At 35.0% G+C, this 24,564-nt stretch overlaps 1 protein-coding gene across 3 annotated transcripts in view; it reads right to left on the bottom strand.

The window, feature by feature from the left end:
* FGF14 (fibroblast growth factor 14) overlaps window positions 1-24,564 on the bottom strand; it is a 675,796-nt gene that overhangs the window by 5,318 nt on the left and 645,914 nt on the right. For all 3 annotated transcript variants that reach the window (XM_074387467.1, XM_003928230.4, XM_074387468.1), the window contains exon 4: window positions 347-545. In XM_074387467.1, coding sequence (XP_074243568.1) covers window positions 347-545 — 199 coding nt within the window. The remainder of the gene's footprint in view (window positions 1-346; window positions 546-24,564) is intronic.

Raw genomic sequence — 24,564 nt, 5'->3', positions numbered from 1 at the left:
ATATACTTATCATCATAGATTTGTATCATTACAGATTCAAAATTGTTTTAAATTAATTAAATTATCTAATGGTTAGAGTGGTTGTAGCAGTGAGGATTTGAGACATTGGAAGTGGCAGAGAAGTTTTTCCTGGTACACATACATACACAAAATGCGATAAAGTATATAGGGGCATAAATTCTAAATGAATTACTTAAGTAGGCATCTGTGTAACTATCACCCAGATCAAAATAAATGGCATTTCCAGCACTTCTTGAGGGTTTTTTATAGCCATGGTAGATCTATCAATTTGAAAAATAAAATGTGTAATAAGTCTATGTAACAATGACGCACACATAATACTAACCTTCCAATGGCTTGGGTAGAAAATGAGCTGCTGGTTTGGTTTTCTTTACTCTGTTTCCTTTCATAGCTTGCCCTTCCTTATTTAATCCCAAAAACCAGGCTCTACCAGATTCCTGTTGTCTGTACAGCATGGATGAGTAGATTACATAATAATTTTCAAAAACAGATTCTTTAAACTTGCATTCAGGTGTAAAAAGTTCCTGTGGAGAGAAAAGGAAACAAAAGTTAGAGGAAGGAACTTGATCTTCACTATCCATTCAATTCATTCTCTAGAAACTTTTCCAGCATGGCGAAAAAGTCCTTTGGCATGGATGATTGGATATACCACTTCCTGCACACAATAATCGTCTATACATTTTTAAAAATATATACAACAAATTGAGAAGAATCTGCTACCATTGAGAATATATAGAGGCAAAAGTCTATCATAAGAAAACAGAAGACATAAGCAAACTAAAGATTACTCTTAAACAGAAGACAGTTCAACCAGAGTATAATCAGAAAGGAAATATTAAAGTAGCATCAGGCAGTAACAATAAACAAAATATACATTGCAAATATTTTATGATCCATTTTACATGTTTCTGTAGGAACTGAGATATGATACTCTAACAGTTGCCAGTGGCTGTTTGGATCACTGAGATCATAGGGTGATACATTTTACTTAGAAAGGAAAAAACTGAAATCTCAAAGTACAACCATGACAATCAGCTGGCTCGCATGCCAGCCACTAGAGCTATTGTTGCATAAGCAGCTGAGGCCAGGTGTTACAATAGCTGGTCATAGTGACAGGAGCTGAAAGTAATTCAGTGGAACCCCAAATCTGTTTTCAAGGTTTGGAGCCCCACTGGAACTCTTGAAGGTAAACAGAAAAAGCTGCTCCAACTGAAAAACCAACCAGCATTTTTGGAAATTATATAGTGTGTTAAAAACCATTATGTTTAATGTCATGGTCTATATTAATTGATAAGCAGCATAAAGCTTAAAACTTTATAACATTAATGGCAGAAATATTCATAGATGATTTTTGTATACTTCTTACTTTGGGATGAGTAATAATGAATATAATGCCATGCCAAATTAATAAAAAATTGGCAAGGGTGTAACCTACATATGCATTTTTGATAGCCCTTTACTCAATTTTTAAATTCAACCTGTCTGGTTATAGACCATGAAAGACACTTAGCTAGTTTTAAATAGGTTCAGCATTGTGCTATTCTATATGTATATAAAATATAGATGAAAAATAGAGCCTTATTGTCCTTGATCTTTTTAACAATATCACTGTACTAAAAACTAGCTACAAAGTTTTCATTTTAAACAGATTTTATTATTGCAGAAAATAAATAACCTTCGTTTCTCTTCTAAGAAAATACTCCTTAGGGGATTAAAAAAAAAAATAAAAACATTAAAGACTTGACTTCGTGCTAACTTGACTTCATGTGACCTAATTGTATGTAGAAGAAGTTTCCTTTCAATATTTCCCATCAAAGTGTGAATGATCAAATGCTGTCTTATGCCAGAGTCAATTTGTTCAGTGTGCTACATAATTTTAACTAATTCACTGAGAGCTAATAGTTTTCCATGGGGAACAGGCTTTGTTAGTGGCAGATGCTTTTCAAGACAAAGATGACAGTTACAATGATCAATTTGATGAAATCGCAATAGCCAAATAACAGGCTTAGCCCCTCCTGGAGCAACTTATATAGATCTTTATTTCTTCTTGATAATGTTACCTCCTATTAGAATAAGATCCCATCCAAATAAATGCTCTGGCTTTCTACTGAGTTCTGCATCTCCAAATATCTTCCTATTAGTTTTCTCACTAATAAATGAGTCTCACTGAGTCAACGTCCAGACCAAGAGCCAGAAAAAAAAGACTGAGAAAACAGTACATGTCCACACATTCATGTTGATTAAAACAAAATGGAATGCTATGAATCTAGCTTTTCTCCAAGAAACTAACAAATATATTGGTTGAAACTATACTTTCTAAAACAAAAGGATAAGACTCTGGCATTTCACTTGTCGTTTTACTGAGATAGGCCAGGGCATCTAAGCATATTGTTTACTAGTTAAAAACCTGTGTCAAAATCAGCTATGAGTGATGTAGTAAGGGCTGAACTAGTGGGTCACTTAGTGGAAGTCAGAGAAACCTGCCACCACTTTCTGGTCTTCAAGTGTCTCTGTGCCCAGGACCTGGCTCACTGATGCTCATCATTTTGTTACAGACACCAGGGCCTCCAGCTACAGAAATGTAGGTCCACAAGATACTCTAACTCTCATTGTCTTCTGATCATCACTGCTATAATGTTCAAAACACGGTGAATGGTGCTTGCAACACCATCAGCAGCTTAGGGATGTGTTGTTTCCATTCTGAATTCACTATGTTGAATATGAAAGAGAAGAAATGCTTGATGTTAAGGTTGTCACTTATTCTTGGTGGATACCTTAAGGACTTCTGACACTACATCTTTTCATGAAGTGTTTGCATCGTAGGGACTCTAAGGAAGTCAATTCCACAGCACCAGTCTGTGAGTTGTGCCTGTGACTTCACAGAGAAGTGATTCTATTTTCCACAACTGAGAACTATTGCCTTCAGTTGCTTGTGAGAGTGGAGACCGGTACATTTTCAGCCTTCTGATTTCTGGCTAAATAATGTACACACACATGCACATTACATTCAAAGATGTTACTGTCTAATACATTTTCTCAAGATTTTTTGAGAACTTAATTTCTTCCTCCAATATTGAAGTCTCAACCCCAGCATTTCCTGTAGAACTGATAGAACTAATGGAAGTTGAGGGTAGTTGTTATTTGGTGTCATAAGTGATACACTTTCAACATGTAAATGGAAAGTAATGGAGCAGATAAACATCACCTGTGGAGTAGACCTTAGGATTCAACCCTGATCCCACTCCTTACTAGCTGTGTGTTACTGGAAAAATTACTTAATCCCTCTGAGCTTCAGTTTCCTTATCTCTAAAATGAGAACAAAAATCACAGGGCAGTGTAAGGTAGCTGGGATGATTGAGTGAATAAATACATATTACATATTTAGAAGATAACGGCATACAGTCGGCACTCAATAATTATTCTTTAAAAGTTTCCATATTATTTATAGTCATAAATACATCCTGATCAGTTATTTCAATTTTGTGAAAATCTCACCATATCAAAAGCTAGCTACATAATAAATACAGTTTTACACAAAATGTTGGGTACAGCACGAAATACAAGATAAATAAGAGTAGTTCATTTCATTTTAAAATGACAGAACAATGTAATATTTGTTTTGAGTGACTTACCTATAAAATACTGGAGTGATTATAGAGGGAATCAATGGTATTGTGAAAGACAAGAGGTAGGAAATACCCTGGTACATTTGGAGAACTAGGAGTAATTCATTACTGAGATACCAGCTTTGTGGGACCGAAGGAGAGAATGTTCTGGATGGGAGGAACATAGGTTGGAGAAATGTAATGAAGGGTCTTGGACACTCTAATAAACAAATTAGATCTCTTATAAATGAGACAATGACATGCTGAATCCTTGAATATGCAAGGGAATAATAATGTGGCCTGATTTGTATTTTATAAATACAAATCGGATTGTCAGTGTGGAGGATGGTTTTGAAAAGTTAAGAACATGTCTATACTGATGTTTTCAAGCCTCGTCGCTCACAAAATGAACCCAAGAGTTGTTTGTAGAACATGAGTATGTGTGTGTTCACTTTAACAGTTAGCATTAATATTATAGAGAACAAGAACACACAAAATAAGGGGAGACATACTACCAGGATTATGACGCACTGAGTTCTGAACTTTCTGGTAGCCAGGACACAAAGAGAAAGCCTGTGTAACAGTTATTCAGGAAAAACAATATTTTCCTTTTTAAAAATGAAAAGTTTCCTAGCATGGACTTCATTATAAACGACCTAAAAAAGTGACATTAACCAACATAAACAAAAACGCTCTTGAGAGTAATTGTACAGTCACACTTCGTGCAGTATGCTTTAGGAAGACATTGCATTGAAAACGTCCAGTAGGTAGAACTACTTAAAGTCCAATAGGTGGAAATAATGGTAATTGATGAGATCTCTAGGGATGATGTGCACAGCACGGGCCACAAACTCAAATGCCTCTAATGACCAGGTAGGTACAAGAGTGAAGCGAGCTGGCATGATCATGGCAGCGTAATGAGGATAAATGGCCTCTGACACAGGCTCCATGGTGGGGAGATGAAGACGGTGGTAGAAACAACAATTTTTTTTTTTTTTAAAGCAGCTGTTCCTCACATTGTTCTGTGAAAATAAAAACCTTAGATCTTTAGAAGATCTGATTTTCGAAGGAAGTAAGAAATCTAAGTTCCTACTTAAAATCGCATTTAAACATTGGCAACTATTTCTTAGTTTTTGTTTTTCAACACTGAGTGGGTCCAGGGGCCACGAAGAAGCCTGCGAGCCTTCAGTATGAGACCTCTCATGTAGAGCAGCAAGAAAAGAACCAAAGAAAGGGGAGCCCTACTTTGCTTATCAGAGCAGTCCTAGTCTAATTGATAGTTTCTATACAATTGGCTAATATGATGATTGTGCCAGTGAAACACTCTAAAACTGGCAGTGATAATATGAAAATGCTTATTTAAATGTAGGCTTAAATATAAACTCTCTGAATCTGCCAAAAGGAGATCGATGAGGAGTTTGACGTATCTTTTTCTCATCTTGCCTCCTGCCTATGTTTAGAATCATCACCATCACAACAACAAAATCAACAACAGATGAGTTCCAGCAGAAGCTTGAATATTAATTTGCACCACTGCCGAACTAAATCATCAAGTCATAGGAGAGAAAAATGCAATAATTAAACAGAAATGTTATATCTTTTTTATGTTGTGGTTGTTTTTGAAATGAAAGCACCATCTGTGGTGTACTTATTATCTTAACAGTAGCAGCAGAATTCCTCTTCTGAGGGAAATGCCTTTGTTTAGGAAAATACCCTGATAGGCCATTTGCATGTACAAAGAGAGAGTTCCGCTTTCAGGATGAAAGGAGCTCTCCTTCCATAACTCATGAAGAATGAATAACTCAGATAATTTGGCAAAACCCTAACCTCAGAATTGAAAGTGACCTAGAGAATCTAACCCAGTGGTCTGGCAAACTGGCTCTCAGGAGAACCACAGCTTCCACTTGTTTTTGTAAATAAGATTTCTTTAGAAATCAGACACTTTCATTTGTTTACATATTGTCTGTGTCTGCATTTACACTACAAATTTCAGAGCTGAGTGGTCAAGAAGATCTTATGGCTCACAAAACCTAAAATGTTTACTACATGGTCCTTTGCCAAAAGTTTGCCAATCCTGATCTAAGGTAAAAATTGAGGACTTTCCAACCTACGTAATTGAGGGAAGAGTTATTAACCCAATATCAAATTCCTAAGGAGCTGAGTATTCCTGAGTTAAACTTGGATTGTACCTATTTTCACATATACAAACATAAACGACTTGAAGAAGCTTCACCAGCATTTCATCTTTGGAAAAGTCTTTATGTTCTGTTATGAGCCCAGGCTTCCATTAGGAATTAGCCCACCAATTCCACTTAATTACTGTGTCACCTTGGTGTTATCTAAGACTAAATGAAAATTACGTTTTTGAGAATGTCTTCAAGTTTGCCCACCGACATCATTTAAGGAAAAACTATAAAATGTACATTCTGAACACATTTACAATATTTTTTTAGAGTACTAGACAATTCCAAAATAAAAAGACAAAACAGAGAAATGATATTAGACAGAGAAACAAACAGTATATGATAAATACATGATAAATAATAGCTACTAATATTTTGCTAACCTCTATATTCCAGAGTCATCCAAAAATTCAGTCCCCTCTCATTAACACCTCAATAACAATCCTTATCCTGGACTCCTTAGAAAAATTGTAAATTTTTGGCAGTAGATTAAATTTTTGGCAGTAGATTTTTTGGCAGTAAAGCTAAAGACAACTTTAAGCCTCAGAGGTGGCTTAAACTGAAAAAAGGGAGGTCTCAACGTCCAAGTACTTTGAGTATAACATTAAATAACAAAGGTTTCTTACAAATGTCAAATAAGAGAGGTGAAAAATAATTTGTGAACTATAGATTAAGTTGTAATCTCTAGTTATATCTACAACTATAAATTGAGTTTGAAAGTGCAACTCAAATGTTGATTGTTATCACGAACAAGCTGTTATTTAAATATTCTTAATAGATTCCAACTTAATTGGACATACCTTTGGATGAGAATTCCAATGTTCAGATCCACTTAATCTGAATTCTCATTTTTTTTTCCCTTTTCTATTTTTTGAGGATTTTGTCTCTAGTTTATCTTAAGGTCAGCAGAGATTTACCCCAATCTCTTTCATCTTTACCCCAATCTCTTTCATCTTTTACAGTTTTAAAATCAATTGTATTCTTTAATGCTACTGTTCTGACACTACCCATTTCGTTAAAAAAAATGCAGAGCACTCTTAAGATTACTTATTAGCCGGGCGCGGTGGCTCAAGCCTGTAATCCCAGCACATTGGGAGGCCGAGGCGGGTAGATCACGAGGTCAAGAGATCGAGACCATCCAGGTCAACATGGTGAAACTCCATCTCTACTAAAATACAAAAAATTAGCTGGGCATGGTGGCGCGTGCCTGTAATCCCAGCTACTCAGGAGGCTGAGGTAGGAGAATTGCCTGAACCCAGGAGGCGGAGGTTGCGGTGAGCCGAGATCGCGCCATTGCACTCCAGCCTGGGTAACAAGAGCGAAACTCCGTCTCAAAAAAAAAAAAAAAAAAAGATTACTTATTAAAAAAAGAATACCTTTTAGAAAGATTTTGCAGTCCTGAAGTTGAAACAACATATTTGCAGTTAACACTCAAAAGCAGATAATTAAGTTGATTAATGTACTTTATTTATATAAAGTTGCATATAATAAAAAATTTATAATATTGGGCTGTGACTAATGGCCATAGAAGAAAAAAAATGAGTAAGTTGGTTGTGTGTGTAATAATTATTATACATGAGTTTAAGAGACAACTTTTATCCTGATTACAGGACCAGGGAATTTAAGTATATTTCTACCAATAAAGCAGTCTCAACAGCATCTTATATTTATAGGGCCAAATGCTGTTACTTTAGTAGTTTCCAGGGAAACAAAATTGTAAATTAAAGGTTTTTTTGTCAGTAAAGATATTTCTCAACATTTAGAGATTAATGCATCATTAGATGCAATCAATTAAACATTATATGTTACTTTGATTCATTATATATTATGTTTTATAACATTTATTTTAATAATGAAATATCAAATGATTAATATTTCACTTATTCAGTATAAATATGTATTACATATTTTAAAATATGTATGATATATACATGTACATAATTTTTTATATATACATAAGGAGCTGTCTCTGTGTGTGTGTGTATGTGCGCATGGGTGTGCACGTGCACATACAATTAAAATGTGGTATTCAGGAACCAGTAGCAACTTCATCACCTGGAAGCTTGTTAGAAATGCAGAATCCCAGGCCCACGTCAGACCCACAGAATAAAAATCTGCATTTTTAACAAGGTCTCAGGTGACCATATGCACATTAAAAATTGGGATACATTGGCATATATTCTCATTACTACATAGTACAAATCAATTAATGATCACAACACTTTAAGAAACACCAATTAAACTGACATTACTCATAAGTTTGCTATCATTTCTTAACATTAGTACAAAACTTATAAAAGCAAGAAAATTCAAAGAAAAATCTGCAGTATTTACAGTATGTCTACAAGTAAGACATTTTAAGATTATAAATAAAAATATGTCCCAACTGGTTCTATAATGTAAAATATTTTTCTCTGGAATATAGACATGTATAAACTCCTAAAATAATAATCCTTGTTAAGTTGAACAGATGGTACCAGTGCTATAAATATTAGCCAAAAATTCACAAAATATATACGCTCAAGAAAGTAATGAGACAACCATATATCATTTTACACATTTGTCAGTATTAACTGTGATTACCTCGATTAATAATAATGATAACAACTACAGTTAACATTTAAATTATGCATATTTCTATACTGAGCACTGCTCTAAACACTACACAGTCAACTAATTTAAACCTCACTATAATCCTATGGGATGACATTATTATTATCCCCATTTTAGAAATGAAAATACTGAGGCACAGAAGGTTTAAGGAACTTGTCCAATTACATTACTTTCATCAAGATAAATATAATTATTTAACAATTCCTACTCATTTATCATATTGTTAAACTGAAAGAATTTACTTTGTAAGATACATGATCAATTGCAAAAATGGTCCTCATTCTTCCTCCTCCTCCTCCCAACCAATGACCTTTGCCATGCTATTTGCAGCATTCTCTCACTAAGAACCAAGATAAAGCACCATGGCACGTGTATACCTATATAACGCACCTGCACAATCTGCATATGTATCCCATAACTTGAAGTATAATAATAATAAAGAAAGTAGAGACTTCACAAGTGCTTGTAAAGCTGGGTTGGCCCTCTCTCTGGGCCTCCTCACTGTCCTGAGAACCTGCCTAGGCTACCCTGGCTGGAGGAGGGAGATGGGAGCAGAGCCAGGTAGATTCCGTGAAAAATAACCTATTCACAGAGGTGATCTAGTCCTGCTGAGGTCTACAGAGCTACCTAGCCAAGCCCCACTTCGTCTTAGTTTCACGAGTAATATACATACACTTATTGTTTTATATCAGGTTTTGTGGTGGTTCATTATACAGTATCCTTAAGGCAATTGATAACTGATACAGATATTTACCTGTTTCACTGAATCACCCATTCAACTAAACACAGAAAATATGTATTTTATACTGCTGATTTTTATCTACCTCTATACCTACAGATTAAAAAATATGTAGATGAAAGCAGCAAGGAATTATATAACCTATCACCCTAGCAGAGGTGACGAATCTCTAAGAAGCAACAAATACAATTAAAAGGAGCAAAAAGGTAAAGAAAAAATCAGATTTCTAAAAGTTTTTGTTAAAGAACCAAAAAATTTATGGACACTCAAAATCAGTCTTTCCACTTCACGCAACCTGTATCCACCTTCTCAGCCTCACTCATCAATTAAAGAAACAGCGAGCAAAATAGAAATTGGGTTGGCTTTTCTGGATTGCCAATTACCCCCCTAGAAAAACAAAGCTCAATGTTGTTATAAAGTCCCTAGAAAAGGCTAGAATGGGATGAGGGTATCAGAGTGGGTGGTGCTGTGAGTAAAAATTGAGCTCTAAGATCACGTGTTTTGTCACACATCAGCTTCTCACAGGTACTTCTCAGACGTGTGTAGGGTAATCGACTAACTGTATAGAACATTGCCTAATAGAAAAATGTAACACTGATACTCCTTTATGTGAGTGAAATAAAACTGTACGTATGTAACAAGAGAAAGTGGTACCACTAGATTTTTACACATTTCTGGATTATTTGAGTAAATAATGTCACCAGAAAACAAATGTACATGGCAATATGCAAAATATTTCTTTCTTTGGCAAATACTCAGGCATCAAAGTAGAGATTAGTGATGTCTCAAAAGCAGATGGTCAGCTTCACCTCATTCTGCATTTTAAGGACATTTCAGACTCAGTTAGTGGTTCATACCTTTGTTGTAATGCAAATATCATATTAAGCCAAATATATATGTGTGTGTGTATATTGTTACGAGTATATATATTTATGTCTATACATAACCACATCAATGAACATTTGAATATTTTACAAATAGGTTTATCTTATTCAAAAGAAAAATAGTAAAATATACACTCTCCATAGTAGAACTACCTAAAGTATGATCCAGGAACAAGCGCCTGTCTCCAAGTTTTATTTCACCTCTGCAGTAAAGCAAGTACAGAAATGTGTGAAAACATCTATAAACTTCTACAGAAATTTAACAGTGTTTTTAAAAATATTTGTTGAATATAACAGTAAAATCTCTGGGCTTATATTTTGTTTATTTTTACATTTCCTATTAATTGGATTTTATTGTATTTTATGGTATTATCTTTTTTAAAAAGATCGGCAATTAAAAAAAAGTTCTCTCCTTCACCACATGTAGTCTGAGGGCCACCGCTCTATTATACATGGGTTTGGATATGAATATATCTAATTAAAGGAGAGCTAAGGTGAGAATTAGTGATGATTAATATTTACTTATCGGTATAAGACAACTACTATGCTAAAGGTTTTGCATACATTATCTCTTTGCATTCCTTTTAAGAGAATATGATGCTGCAGTTGAGTATCTTGATAAGAGTTTGTATAGTTAGTGGTACAGCAGGTTCTAGTGCCAGCCTGAGTCTACAGCCTGAGCTCTAAATCCCTAATATACCAGTTCTCAAACCAATACAGTTCTAAAAGGAAATCAAAGAGGGAAATGTGGCCTAACAACAGCAGGGTAACCACAATTTTTTAAAAGATTATTTAGTTTGTTCAGATAAATTATTTCTATAAGTTATCAGTCTTAGTGACTATTCTATTTTTTAACCTTATTTCATTATTATAACCTGTTGTCTTTTTTTTTTTTTTTTTTTTTTTTTTTTTTTTTTTTTTTTTTGAGACGGAGTCTTGCTGTGTCTCCCAGGCTGGAGTGCAGTGGCGTGATCTCAGTTCACTGCAAACTTCGCCTACCACGTTCAAGTGATTCTCCTGCCTCGGCCTCCTGAGTAGCTGAGATTACTGGTGCCCGTCACCATGCCCAGCTAATTTTTATATTTTTAGTAGAGACAGGGTTTCACCATGTTGGTTAGGCTGGTCTTGAACTCCCGATATCGTGATCTGCCCGTCTTGGCCTCTCAAAGTGATGGGATTACGGACATGAACCACTGTGCCTGGCCAAACTAATGTTTTATAAAGCATTGGGTTGGGACTAGGATATGACCTGGTGTGGATAGCCTACCTGGTCTAGATTTGTTAGATATTACATATGCCAAAATAGAGGAAAGATGAAGGGAGGTATAACTTAAGAAATTACTTTGTAATTAAGAGACTTCAAGAATCTAGAAATAGACAACAAAAACCTGTGTTCTTAGTAATGACGGTTTTAATAGTGGTGATTATCACGGGAATGGAGGTGAGGGAAGATGCAAGAAAGATACTCCTAAGTGGAATCAATGCTATGGAAAATATTTAGCTCCTTTATAGCCAACTAAAAGTGATATAATCAGTTTTAATTTACTCCAACAGAATTGTTAGCCAAAACAAGAATAGAATTTACTGTGAAAAAAAATAGGTATTTTAGTTTATACAGTTAGATACTAATATATCGATTTTGTGTCTTGCTGTATCCTACCAAAGTCCAGTCTCGTTGCTTTATTTTCCTTTATCAATATTTTCTTTCATTTCCTTGTACTTCTCAGCCCATTCTGTCTTGAGTAACTGAATACAAAATGACATATTGAAAAAAATTTACAAATTTGTGATTTTCACTCTGCTGGAGTCTATGAATAAAAATTCACTTGTTTTCATCATGTTTTTCCTACACATAACTCTTTGAATTATATTTTAATAACATTCTTACAATTCCATATGTTTCTCTCTTTACACCTATATCTACAGGAATATAGAAGATTTTTCAACTTTTTTCTCTTTCAACCTTGTTTTAAATCAGATCTTTATATCCAACACTTATATTAAGCATATGTGTTGTAAACTTTTCTTAAGAAAAACATACCCAATCAAAAACACTTATTTATATAAATAGAAATGAATAAAAAGCATCAAAAGTACCTGTTCAGCCAACCTTTAAAATGAAAGCTTTTATAGAAAAATGAAGGAAATATAAGCAGGTTCTACAATTCTCCTAAAATACCAAGTTCTTCAAATCATAATAATTTCTGATTGAGCTTTACGATTTCCAAAGACAATTCTCATATACTTAATTTGATATAATAATGCCACAAAACATGCTTTAAGAAGAAAAACAGTACCATCTCCATGTCATAGGTGAGGATTTTGCGTCTTAGAGGGCACAATGGATTAAGATACATTTATTTCTACTGTTGAGATATTTCACCTACATCATGCTGCTTCTTAGTAAATATTTATTAATTACAATGTTGAAAATACAAAACAGATAAAGGGGTTGAATTTTTTCCCCAGGGCGGCGAATAAATCATCTTACTAGGATATGAGAAAATTAGGTATCTGATAAGAATCACCAACACTGAACTTGTGGAACAAAGGAAGCCCACATAGTTCTGAAATGCAATGCTGAGGATTATTTTCTCTTGAATTTGCTTTATTAGCTGGGAACACATAGGCCATGAGTCCCCAGATACTGGCAACAACTAGTTTGATAATTCCAAAGTTTAACACAAAAGGACAAACACGAAACACTAAACAGGGAGGCCAGGGAAGCAAGAAAAGAAGAGATACCTTGTAGGGAAAAAGAGCCACTAAGGAGGGGAGAATGTCAACCTGTGGCTTAAATCACACTAACTGGATAGAGCTGAAGCCATTCAAGTTCACCGTGCTATAGGCTGTATACTCTAGAAATCAGCAATGAATTTTCATATTATGTTATGAAATGTTATAGAAATTAATGAATTATATGGCATTTCTTTCCAGTTGTCAGTTGAAAGTGTGAGACTATGAAGTGGGAAGAATCATAATATTTGTAATTGCTGTACACACACACACACACACACACACACATACACACACACCAGTTGCAGTGTGTGTGTGAGTATACACCAATTGGTGTATATCTATCTGTATATCTATTGTGTGTGTGTATGTGTGTGTATGCATATACACATACATGTTTTCTTCTTAAAGCATGTTTCATGGCATTATTGTATATGTATATATATACATATATACACACATATATACTATATATAGACACACATATACATATAGTATACATATATACATGTATATATATACACACACGTATATACTAATACTAGTATATATATAATATATATATTACATTATATCACCCCTAGTATATATATATATACTATATATACTATGATGATATATATAATGTCTAATGTAATATATATACTATATAATGTAATATATATACTAAATATACTAGGGGTGATACGATGTAATATATATACATACACACACAATACATATACTAGTATTAATAGTATGTGTGTATATATGTATATACACACATGTATACATGTATATATATACACACACATGTATATATGTAGTATATATATACACACATGTATATACTATTATATGTATATACACACATATACTGTTAATACTAGTGTATATATACTAATATATATGTTACATTATATCAAGCCTATTATATATAGTATATGTATATTCTATATATACTATATAAATACTATGTATACTAGGGATGATGTAATGTAATACACACACACACATACACACACACACATACACACACAAACCCCCATTGTAATGGAATGTATATATACTATTATAAATACTAAAATTTATCTCCCAGATATTAAATAACAGATTAAAAGTGTGAGTACTGTTAACACATGGAAACAAATTTCCATCTATTCTTTACTTAATGATGTCTAAAATTCATGCATTCATTTATTTAGTACATATTTAGTGAGCTCCTAGTATTTGTCAGTCACTGCTCTTGATCTTGAGAAGTTAGAATAAGCAAAAGTTGACATAGTTTATCACCTTTTGGAGTATACAGTCTAATAAGAGAGACAAATGTTTACACTAAGGATTGTATTATTGCATAATTAAGGAAGGTTCTTATTAGAAAAGGAATGACTTCTAAGAGAACAGATAGATAAATCTGACCTAGTGAGGGTGGTAAGGAAAAGCACTGAATTCTGAACTGAGATCTGAAACACCAGTATGAGTTAACTACACTAAGAGCTGGGTGAAGGATATTCCTGGCAGGAGTGATACAATGTACAAAGGGCCTGGGACAGGAAGAGAGACAAGGCATTTGAATGAAAAAGAGAAAACAGCAAAATCAGAATGCAGAATGTGAACAGAATAGTAGGATTTGGAACTTGGGTATTAGGCATGAGTGAATCCAGTGGTCACATTAAGGGTTTTCATCGTTCACTAGAAGCAATGGGAAGACCTTAAAAGTTTTAAGCAGGGACATGTCACAGTCGGGTACAAATTTGAAAAGGCTATTCTGACCAAAACGTGAAGTATGAAAGAGCCAATTTGGATATAAGAATTCTGTCATTAAAAAATCTGGAGACAACAGATGCTGGAGAGGATATGGAGAAATATGAAAGCTTTGACATTGTTGTTGGGAGTGAAATTAGTTCAACCATTGTGGAAGACAATGTGGTGATTCCTCAAGGATCTAGAAATAGAAATACCATTTGATCCAGCAATCCCATTACTGGGTATACACCCAAAGGATTATAAATCGTTCTATTATAAAGACACATGCACACATAGTTCATTGTGGCACTATTTATAATAGCAAAGACTTGGAACCAACCCAAATGCCCATCAATGATAGACTGGATGAAGAAAACGTAGCACATACACCATGGAATACTATGCTGCCATAAAAAGGATTAGTTCATGTCCTTTGGAGGGACATGGATAAACTGGAAGCCATCATTCTCAGCAAACTGACATTAAGAACAGAAAACCAAATACCACATGTTCTCACTCATAAGTGGGTATTGAACAATGAGAACACATGGACACAGGGAGGGAAACATCACACACTGGGGCCTCTTGAGGGTGGGATAGCAGGGGGTAGGGGAATTTAAGAGGTATAACATTAGGAGAAATGCCTAATGTCGATGTCAGGGTGAAAGATACAGCAAACCACCATGGCCTGTGTATACCTATGTAACAATCCTGCACATTCTGCACATGTACCCCAGAACTTAAAGTATAATAATGATAAGAGAATTCTGGTTTATCTATTATAGCACCAGAAAAAAAATTACAGTTGTGCGAGCAAAGGCACTGGCAGTGGAGATGGACAAAGCATGGCAGATTGGAGAAATATTTAGGTGGTCAGAAGGTCAGCACTGTGTAATTGTACATGGCAGCTAAAGGAAGAGAGTGTCAAGCAGTGTGCAGGTTTCCAGCTTGTGGAACTGGATGACATTTGGTCTATGTTTATTGCTGTCTTCTGAAAGGTCAAATATTGCAGGTTTGGATTCTTGGGCAAAATAAAGCTTAAGTGTATAACATAAGTTTCCAGAGTACTTTCTGTCCTTTTACAGAATATTATTTCAAATATCTATAGGGTAATTTTCCACAATTATGCAGGTTTAAGTTTTTAGTAACCTGTTTATTTTTATTTTTTCATGGGTATGTATTGTTTTGCTGTACCAAATTACTTCAGAAATCTTTATGCATTCCAATAACAAAGACAAATCACATATTGTTAGTTGCAGAGCAAATAAAGTTGAAAGATAAAGAACTGAAATTTGAGGGGAAAAATTCCTTAAATTTCTTACGGTTTTATGTTGTATAAAAAAGTTCCCAGTCAGTAAGTAAAGTGGTTAACACATCCCCACTAATATATAAGAGGACAATGGCCATGATAGACTTCTCAGTTGAAGGCATAAAAATCTGCAAAAGGGGCCAGGTTTGATGGCTCACACCTGTGATCCCAGCACTTTTGGAGGCCATGGCAGGTGGATCACCTGAGGTCAGGAGTTCAAGATCAGCCTGATCAACATGGTGAAACTCTGTTTCTACTAAAAATACAAAAATTAACTCAGCATGATGGCAAGCACTGGAGGCTGAGGCGGATGAATTGCTTGAACCAGGGAGGTGGGGATTGCAGTGAACCGAGATTGTACCATTGCACTACAGCCTGGGTGACAGAGCAAGACTCTGTCTTAAAAAAAAAAAAAAAAAAAATCTGCGAAAGCTTTCTCTCATAAGCAGTACTATAGTAGGAGACTCTCAGCTTACTGATGGTGAGTAGTCAATAGAAATGTTACTTCCATAGGAAACCATTCTATTCCCAGTCAGTGAATTCATTAAACACATCAGTAAAAGACTGGGGAGAAAAAAAAAAAAAAAACCTGCCGAAGTAAAATATTTAATTTTTTCAGGATAATATATGAGACGTGGTTATTCTTACTTACATCAAGGGCAAATTCACCATTTATGAATTCATCTAATCCTTTAAAAATAGTTGTTATGCTCACATTTTATTATAGTAAGAGAAAAAAAGAGAAAATTCCATCAGTGCTCTTCCCTGCCTTTTATTATTGTATATACTTTGATTCTATTCTTGGCACATTTAGCTTTCCAAATTAAATTGTGTAAACTTTCAGATCTGGTTTCATAAGATTAGTTCTTCTATCCATTTGGTCAGTTCAATTTGCTGCTGCAACTAAAAGGCCAACTAAAAGGTGGGTCCTCTAAGGAGAACAATTGAAAGTAAATTAGCAAGTATGAGCACATCTTTTTACATAGCTGCCCTGAGCCTATCCCTCGGGGAAGGAGTGGTCCCTGAAGCACTACATTTTTAAGGATAAGAGAAAAATGCAGAGAGAGAAAAAGAAATCAGTTGAGGGGTCAGGAAGTGGCTGGAGCTAGAGATCAACAAACATGAAGGCAGTTGCCCCCTGGCCCCCATCAGGCCTGGGTGTGTGATGTTCCCCTCCCTGTGTCCATGTATTCTCATTATTCAACTCCCATTTGTGAGTGAAAAAACGAGATCTTTAGTTTTCCATTCATGTGTTAGTTTGCTGAGAATGATGGCTTTCAGCTTCATCCATGTTATTAGGACAAATACCTAATGCATGCAGGGCTTAAAACCTAGATGACAGGTTGATGGGTGCAGCAAACCACCATGGCACATGTGTACCTATGTAACAAATCTGCACATTCGGAACATGTATTCCAGAACGTAAAGTAAAATAAATAAATAAATAAATATGTAGTTTCATTAAAGTCATCAAGAATAAATGAACAAGAAGAAAAAGTTACAGATGAAAAACCAGGGATTATTGAGTATGGCTAATGCTAAGCATACTGTAAATGTTAAGATTAAAGATTTAGAAGATAAAAACATTGAAGATTAAGAAACTAAATAGACCTGGATTTGCTTCCCACCCAGATCTTACTAATAACTATCTCGGAAACATTATATAACCTTCAAAATAAATTATTTACCTCTATGGAATTACAGAATTTCATGAGAATTGGCAGTTTTTGGTGCAAAGTGTGCTCTCAATAAATGTTAGCCAAAGTTATGATTAAAAGATGTGGAAAAAAAATAAATCTCAAGACCCCAAAGTCACTAAGTCAAAGGGAAGAGTCCAGCTGGGAACTGCACTAGGCAAAACTGCTTCCCATTCTATTCCTAAATAATATAGTTACAAAGATTAAAAACCTACATACCTCACTCACAATTTTCTCACAAGGAAATTCCATGTGGACTGGCAGAACTCAAAGTCATCCCTCTCATGATCATATGAGACAAATGCGTATCTGAATGCTTCCTCTGCCCCACTGTTCCACTAAACCAGACTAGGGCATAAGTGACTATTTCTGTAAATTGTGCATTCACTGGAAGTTTGTGAATTGTGCATTCAGAAACTCAACAGAATGCAACCATTTGTCTCTTAGCTACCTGTAGTCCCCTCCCTGCTTCAAGTTGTCCTGCCTCTCTGGGCTGAACCAACGTACATCTTACATATATTGATGGATGTCTCATGTATCCCTAAAATGTATAAAACCAACTTTGCCCCAGCTTCCCTGGGCACATGTCCTCAGAACCTCACAACGCTGTCACAGGTACAACGTTAATCCTGGAAAAATATGCTTTCTAAATTGATTGAGACCTGTCTCAGATACCTTTTGGTTTAGAGACTAAAGATGAAGAGATTTGTAACAACGTTGCAGAATTCACATAACTGTGAGGGAGATCAAGAGATCAATAAAGTGAATTCAGATCTGTTTACCAATCATGGAATTCTACAAATGGAAACAAGGAAACAAGCGTGTAATTTAAAGAGGTAAATTTAAGACACTTTTTTTTTTTTTTTGCTTTGCTGAAAGTTGCTATGAATGGAATAGATAACCATCATCAAAACATTGTTATCTGTGATTGCTTAATTTGTAACAAAGTATTAATGAAAATCAAATGAAGGTGAATCCTATTCTTTTCAAGAACTGGTAAAGAAGGCAGGTGTCACTTGAAAATCATTTGGAAATGATTTTTCTCTTGGCTTTTCTTGCCTTCACATCGTCAATGATGAAATGTTTAGATAAGGAAGCACACGCAGCAAAGCAATGTCTATGCTTTGTCTATATCTAAGTTTGATGTTCTTTTGAAAGAGAAAATAAATATTGAATATATTTACATCTGTAGCTATTTTTATCATACGCTTATTAAAATTTTAAGACATTCATACTATTTTCTTAAAAATTGAACTATATTTAAAGAGGGTTTACAAATCATGCATATATACCTATATAATCACATCAAGTATTTAAAAGCTACCGCCCTCCATTCGAATATAGTATTAGCCTCAAAATTGTTTACAAATATACTGTACATGTTTCAGGAAATTAGAATAGACACCAAAATAAAAGTTGCAAAGTAAGAGTTAAGGATGCTAAGGAAACGCAGCATTGTAAAATTGAAATGATTCTGTGGGCAACTCCTGGCCATAATCCCATGACCACTAAAATGGTTGAGGATTAATTCCGTAACATTTCTCAATCATTTGCATTTTACTGAAGTATTCAAGTGCACACTAGATATAAAAACTTCTGGCTTTATGCTTTGATTGGGGGCTTGTATGTGATTTTATTGTATATGTTAAAAGTATCATGCTAGAACCTGGCTATAAATCCTTCTAAAAACCCTAGAGATGTACATCCAGTGAGACTTTACCTTTCTCAGGGCTGTTACCATCTAATTCATGGCTTCTGTGTCACACAACTCTTGGGGACATCGTCGTAATTCCTGACTATCCGGCTTATATAGGTTCCCAATCTCCTTCCTCAACATCCAGAAATCTCTATTCATCCTATTTTTATGAGTGACTTTTTTCATTTTAGCATAATACATTACATTTCATAAGAGTGGGAACTTTATCACTCTCCTTTGTGAGTCTCCAGTGTTTAGAATAATGCACAGTAGATGATCAATAAACATGTATTAAATGAGTGAGTGAACGAATAAGTACATGGTTTTTAAAAAAAAGTGTTCTCTCTGAGCATCCAGAATTTTATTTGGGATAATACAGCCTAAAAGAAATAGCTTTTAAATCTAAGAGCTGGGAGGTGTAAATATTTCTGTTGTACACTTTTAAGATCTAGAGCCGAAGAACAAAAAACATGTCATTTTAATTAAAAACTGATGCTTTAGTTTATTTCATTTTACTTATTAATACATGCTTCCATGTTCATTCAGTTAGTATTTATCAAGTAGCTAATTGTGCTAGACTCTCTCCTACGTGTTTGGGATTCATGAATAATCAAAATTACCGGAATCCCCTGCCCTCAAAGACCTTATATTTCAGTGGTGAGAAGAAGAAGGCACTAAACGTCAAACAAATGTTTGAATACCAGAATGTGGTCAGAATTATGACTGGAACAGCAGAGATGACAAAGAATCATATGCTGCTGCTGATTCTGTAGAGGTTTATTTTAATTGGGAGGAAATGTATGTAGCCTTTACAAGTAGGTCTATTTCACTTAGCAACACACATGTAAGCTCCCTTCCTCTCTTTTCATGGCTTGATAGCTCGTTAGTAGATACTGTTTTAAATGTAGATGGTTTGGAAGAACTTTTCAAAGAAGGTAGGTTTGACCATGTCTTGAAGCATAAAGCTTATCTGGAGAGAAGGGTGGTGTGGGGTGTAGGTGGGTTTCAGAAACTACATATGGAGGTGGAATGTTGAGAACAATTTACGGAAATGAAGACAGAAACACTTTGCTTGGGCAGAGTGTTCACAGGGTTGTAGATGGAGGTAAAAGTGGAAAAGAGGTAGAGTTCAGACTGACTCATTTGTAGTGTCCCACAAAGAATGTGGTAGAAAGAAAGAACAGATCAATTAATTAGATGGAGATGTGCAGGATAGATGGAGGAAGAAAAAAAGTGAAGTCATAGTGCATGGTATTTGGATGTTACCGAAATAGTAAATGTCCTGCAATTAGAGATGTTTAACATCATCACGTTGGACTTCTCTGAGACCAACTCTCTCAAATGTGGCTGACATTAATTATCTGAAAACTTAATAAGTAGGTTTCATGCAGTTTCTTCATTTTATGAGTCTAGACACTAATTCACAACCATTCACTTAGAAATTGGGTTATGCTAAGAGGGATGCTGAGTTCAGATAGAAACTTCTCAAAAGTAATAATGTATAAGGCATGTAGACACCTATGCCCCAAATCACCAGGCAGCATTCTCTCTCTTGTTCTCAGTCTCAATTCACATGCTTCTCAATCATCTTCTATACAGACAGTATTTATTATTAGAAAATAGTGAAAACTCTAGCTTAGTGGTGCTTCTTTCAAGAACATTAGTACTCATACGATGCCGTATGCAATTTCAATATGTTCATATACTCCGAGAGAGTGCAGTTAAGCATCATTGCTCTAAGTCACTAAGTAAGTAGATGAAGGTAGTTATTTTCTCTTCTCTTGCTTTATTTTAGGAGAGAGAGACAAACTGTATAAAGTGCCCGGTAGAGTTTGTGTGATGATGAACACTAGGTAGGCAGGAGCATGAGAAGGCACTTTACCATCAATGCCAGGAGTGTGCATCACTAAACTTGAGTGATTATTTACATTTTCAGCAGTCACTATTGTCCAGTGTGAAATATGATGTCCCTTCTATCATGGGATATTCACATAGTAACCCCCCTAAAATTATCATAATGTGTTTTCTAGCCATAATTCTGTTATCCTTTATAAAATGATTGTATGCATTTCCAAAAACTAGCAATAGTTGCAGCAAGGAACAGCATTCTACACCTTGTGACTCTCAGAAAACATCAGATTATTAGAATGGAAAATATACTTCATTCTGGTAAACTGTCTAAACTATGATATTTGCCTCTAGGTTTGCCTGGTAACTACTGTCTTTATAGTGTCTAAAGCATTTTGTGGCAGGAAAGTGCTATCTTGTGCATTGTCAGTGCTGGTGATATTGAAGCTCTTCTCCATTAGATAATGAGCCCCAAATAAGACATAGATGAGTACCTGCCAAAGAAAGAAGCCTCAGAATAGCCTCTGGAAAAGACAATTTAGTGACTGAGCTCTGCTAATGAGTACATGATAGATGTTGGGAAAAAAATGTCTTTCATCAAGACTGTGATTCATCTAGCAAACAAGTTATAGGTACCCATCAAGTGGCAGGCTCTCTAATAAGTGTCTGAGATTCAGCAGTGAGGAGGATATAATTTCCTGCTCTCAAGGAAGTGATGTTTACTGGGAAATTTAGACAGGAAAAAAAGTTGCAAAATGCTAGCTTGAAAATTAAAAAATTCAAATAGATCCAATTAATTACCTTTGGCAAGTTCTTTACATGATGACTCTTCTAGTTGTTAAGGGAACAGACAATACTGTAGGTAGACTAGGAAACTTATATGAGGCTAATGATGAAGAAAAGGACAAGAACTCACCTTATTGACCCAAAAACATGAAAAGATGCTCAACATTACTAATCATTAAAATAAAAATGAAAATCACAATGAGATATCATCTCTCATCATTAGGATGGCTACTATCAACAGAGTGAACAAACAACATGAAGAATCTGCCAACTCTGCATCCAACAAGGGATTAATATCCAGAATTGACAAGGAACTCAACCCAATAACGACATCAACAACAACAAAACACATTACCACATTTAAAAACTGGGGAAAGGATATGAACAATTTTTAAAAGAAGACATACAAATGGCCAAAAAGCGTATGAAAAGATGCTCACATCACTAATCATTAAGAGAAATGCAGGTTAAAACCACAATGAGATATCCTCTTGCACCAGACAGAATGGCTATTATTAGAGAGTCAAAAAACAAAGATGTTGGATGCAGAGGAAAAGGCTTACACATTGTTGGTGGGAATTTAACCTGGTAGAGTATTTATGTAAAACAGTGTGAAGATATCGCGAAGAACTAAAAATAGAACTACCACTCAGTGCAACAATCCCACTACTGAGTATATACCCAAAAGAAAATAAATTATTATATAAAAAAGACACGTGGATTTTTATGTTTACAATAACACTATTCACAGTAGCAAAGATATGTAGTCAACCTAAGTGTCCATCAACAGATGATTGAAGAAAATGTTACATAGATATGTATGTATACACACACGAGCATGCGTGCATGCACGCACACACACACACACACCATGGGATGCTACCCAGCCATTAAAAAAATGAAATTGTGTATTTTGCAATAACATAGATGGAACCAGAGGCCATTATCTTAAGTGAAATAACTCATAAGCAAAGAGCCAAATACCACATGTTCTCACATATAAGTGAGAGTTAAATAATCTGTACACATGGACATAGAGTGTGGAATAATGCACACTGGAGACTTGAAAGGGTGGGAGGCTAGAAGGGGGATGAGAGATAAGAAATTTTTTAATGGGTACAATGTACACTAAAAGCCCACACTTTATCACTGCACAATACAGCCACGTAAAAAACAACAAAGAAGGAAAAACGGCACGTACACAGTCCCTAATGTATATAAAGGAAAAAAAAAAAACCACCAAAAAACAGTAAGTGCTGGCAAGTATGTGAAGAAATTGGAGTCTGAGTGCATTGTTTGCAGAATGATAAAGTCTTGCAGCCACTAAGGAAAATGGTATGGAGGTTTATTTAAAAAATAAGTAATTACTATATAATCCAGCAACTGCATTTCTTAGTATATATCCCAAAGAACTAAAAACAGGGAATTGAAGAGATATTTGCACACCCATGTTTATAAAAGCTTTATTTACAATATCTGAGAGCTAGAAGCAACCCAAATGTCCATCAATGAATAAACAAAACGTGGTATCTACCTACAAAGGGATATCATTCAGTTTTTAAAAGGAAGAATTCTGATAAATGCTACCTGAATGAACCTGGAGAACATTATGTCAAGTCAAATAAATCAGTCACAAAAAGACAAGTACTATATAAATCCACTTATATGAGGTAACTAAAGTGTTAAAGTCATAGAAACAAATAGAATTGTGGTTGCTGGTGGCTAGAGAGAGGAGGAAAAGGAAGTTAATTGATAGGTAAAGAGATTCAGATTTGCAGGGTGAGATTTTTGGAGATCTGTTACACAACCATATAAATATACTTGACAATATTCAAGTGTACATTTAAATGGAATAATTAAGCAAACTATGGTACATCCGTACCATGGAATATGACAGTAATAAAAAGGAATGAACTATTGCTACATGCAGCAACATGTATAAATCTCCAGAGAATTCTACAGAGCAAAACAACAAAAGTCAATCCCAAAGGTTACACATTGTCTTATTTCATTTATGTAACATTCTTAAAATGACAAAAGTATAGAAATAGAGAACAAAAATGTACCATGGTTAAGATGATACATTTTATATTTTTATCACAATTACATTTTTTAAGTATTCGAAAGGAGAACAAGCCCTATTTTACAACCTCCACGTCCAGAATCCAATGTGTTCTCTCCATGTATGTTAGGGTTAGGGGACATGTTAGACTCTTTGTCTATGTAAATCTATATAAAGATTTGCAGTTTAGCAAACGTTGCATCTGATATTTGTTGCTTTTCAAACCAGAGTTTTATTTTCTCTTTCTTCACATGGACTTTGAAAAATACAATCCAACTGAAAGCTTCCTTCCAGATATTTAAAAAAACTATAAACTATTGTGAAATAATTAAAGAGATTACTACTAAAGCCTGTGTTTGCTGTGATCTGACATGTTCGTGACTCTCCCCAAAATTCCTCTGTTGGAACCTATTCCCCAGTGTAATGGTATTTGGAGGCCGCGCTTTGGAAGGTGACTAAGCCATGAGGATGAATCCCCCCTGAAAGGGGATTAGTGTTCTTATGAAGGCCCGAAGATACTGGAGTTCTCCCCTTTCAACAACTGAAGACGCAGCAAGAAAGCACTGTCCCCCAAACCAGACAGCCCTCACCAGACACCAAGTCTACTAGCACTTTGATCTTGGAGTTCCCAGCCTCCAGAACTGTGAGACATATATTTCT

This window comes from Saimiri boliviensis, chromosome 16, assembly GCF_048565385.1.
Source record: "Saimiri boliviensis isolate mSaiBol1 chromosome 16, mSaiBol1.pri, whole genome shotgun sequence".
In the NCBI taxonomy this organism is placed as follows: Eukaryota; Metazoa; Chordata; class Mammalia; order Primates; family Cebidae; genus Saimiri; species Saimiri boliviensis.
This window is presented reverse-complemented; position numbering and strand designations above follow the sequence as displayed.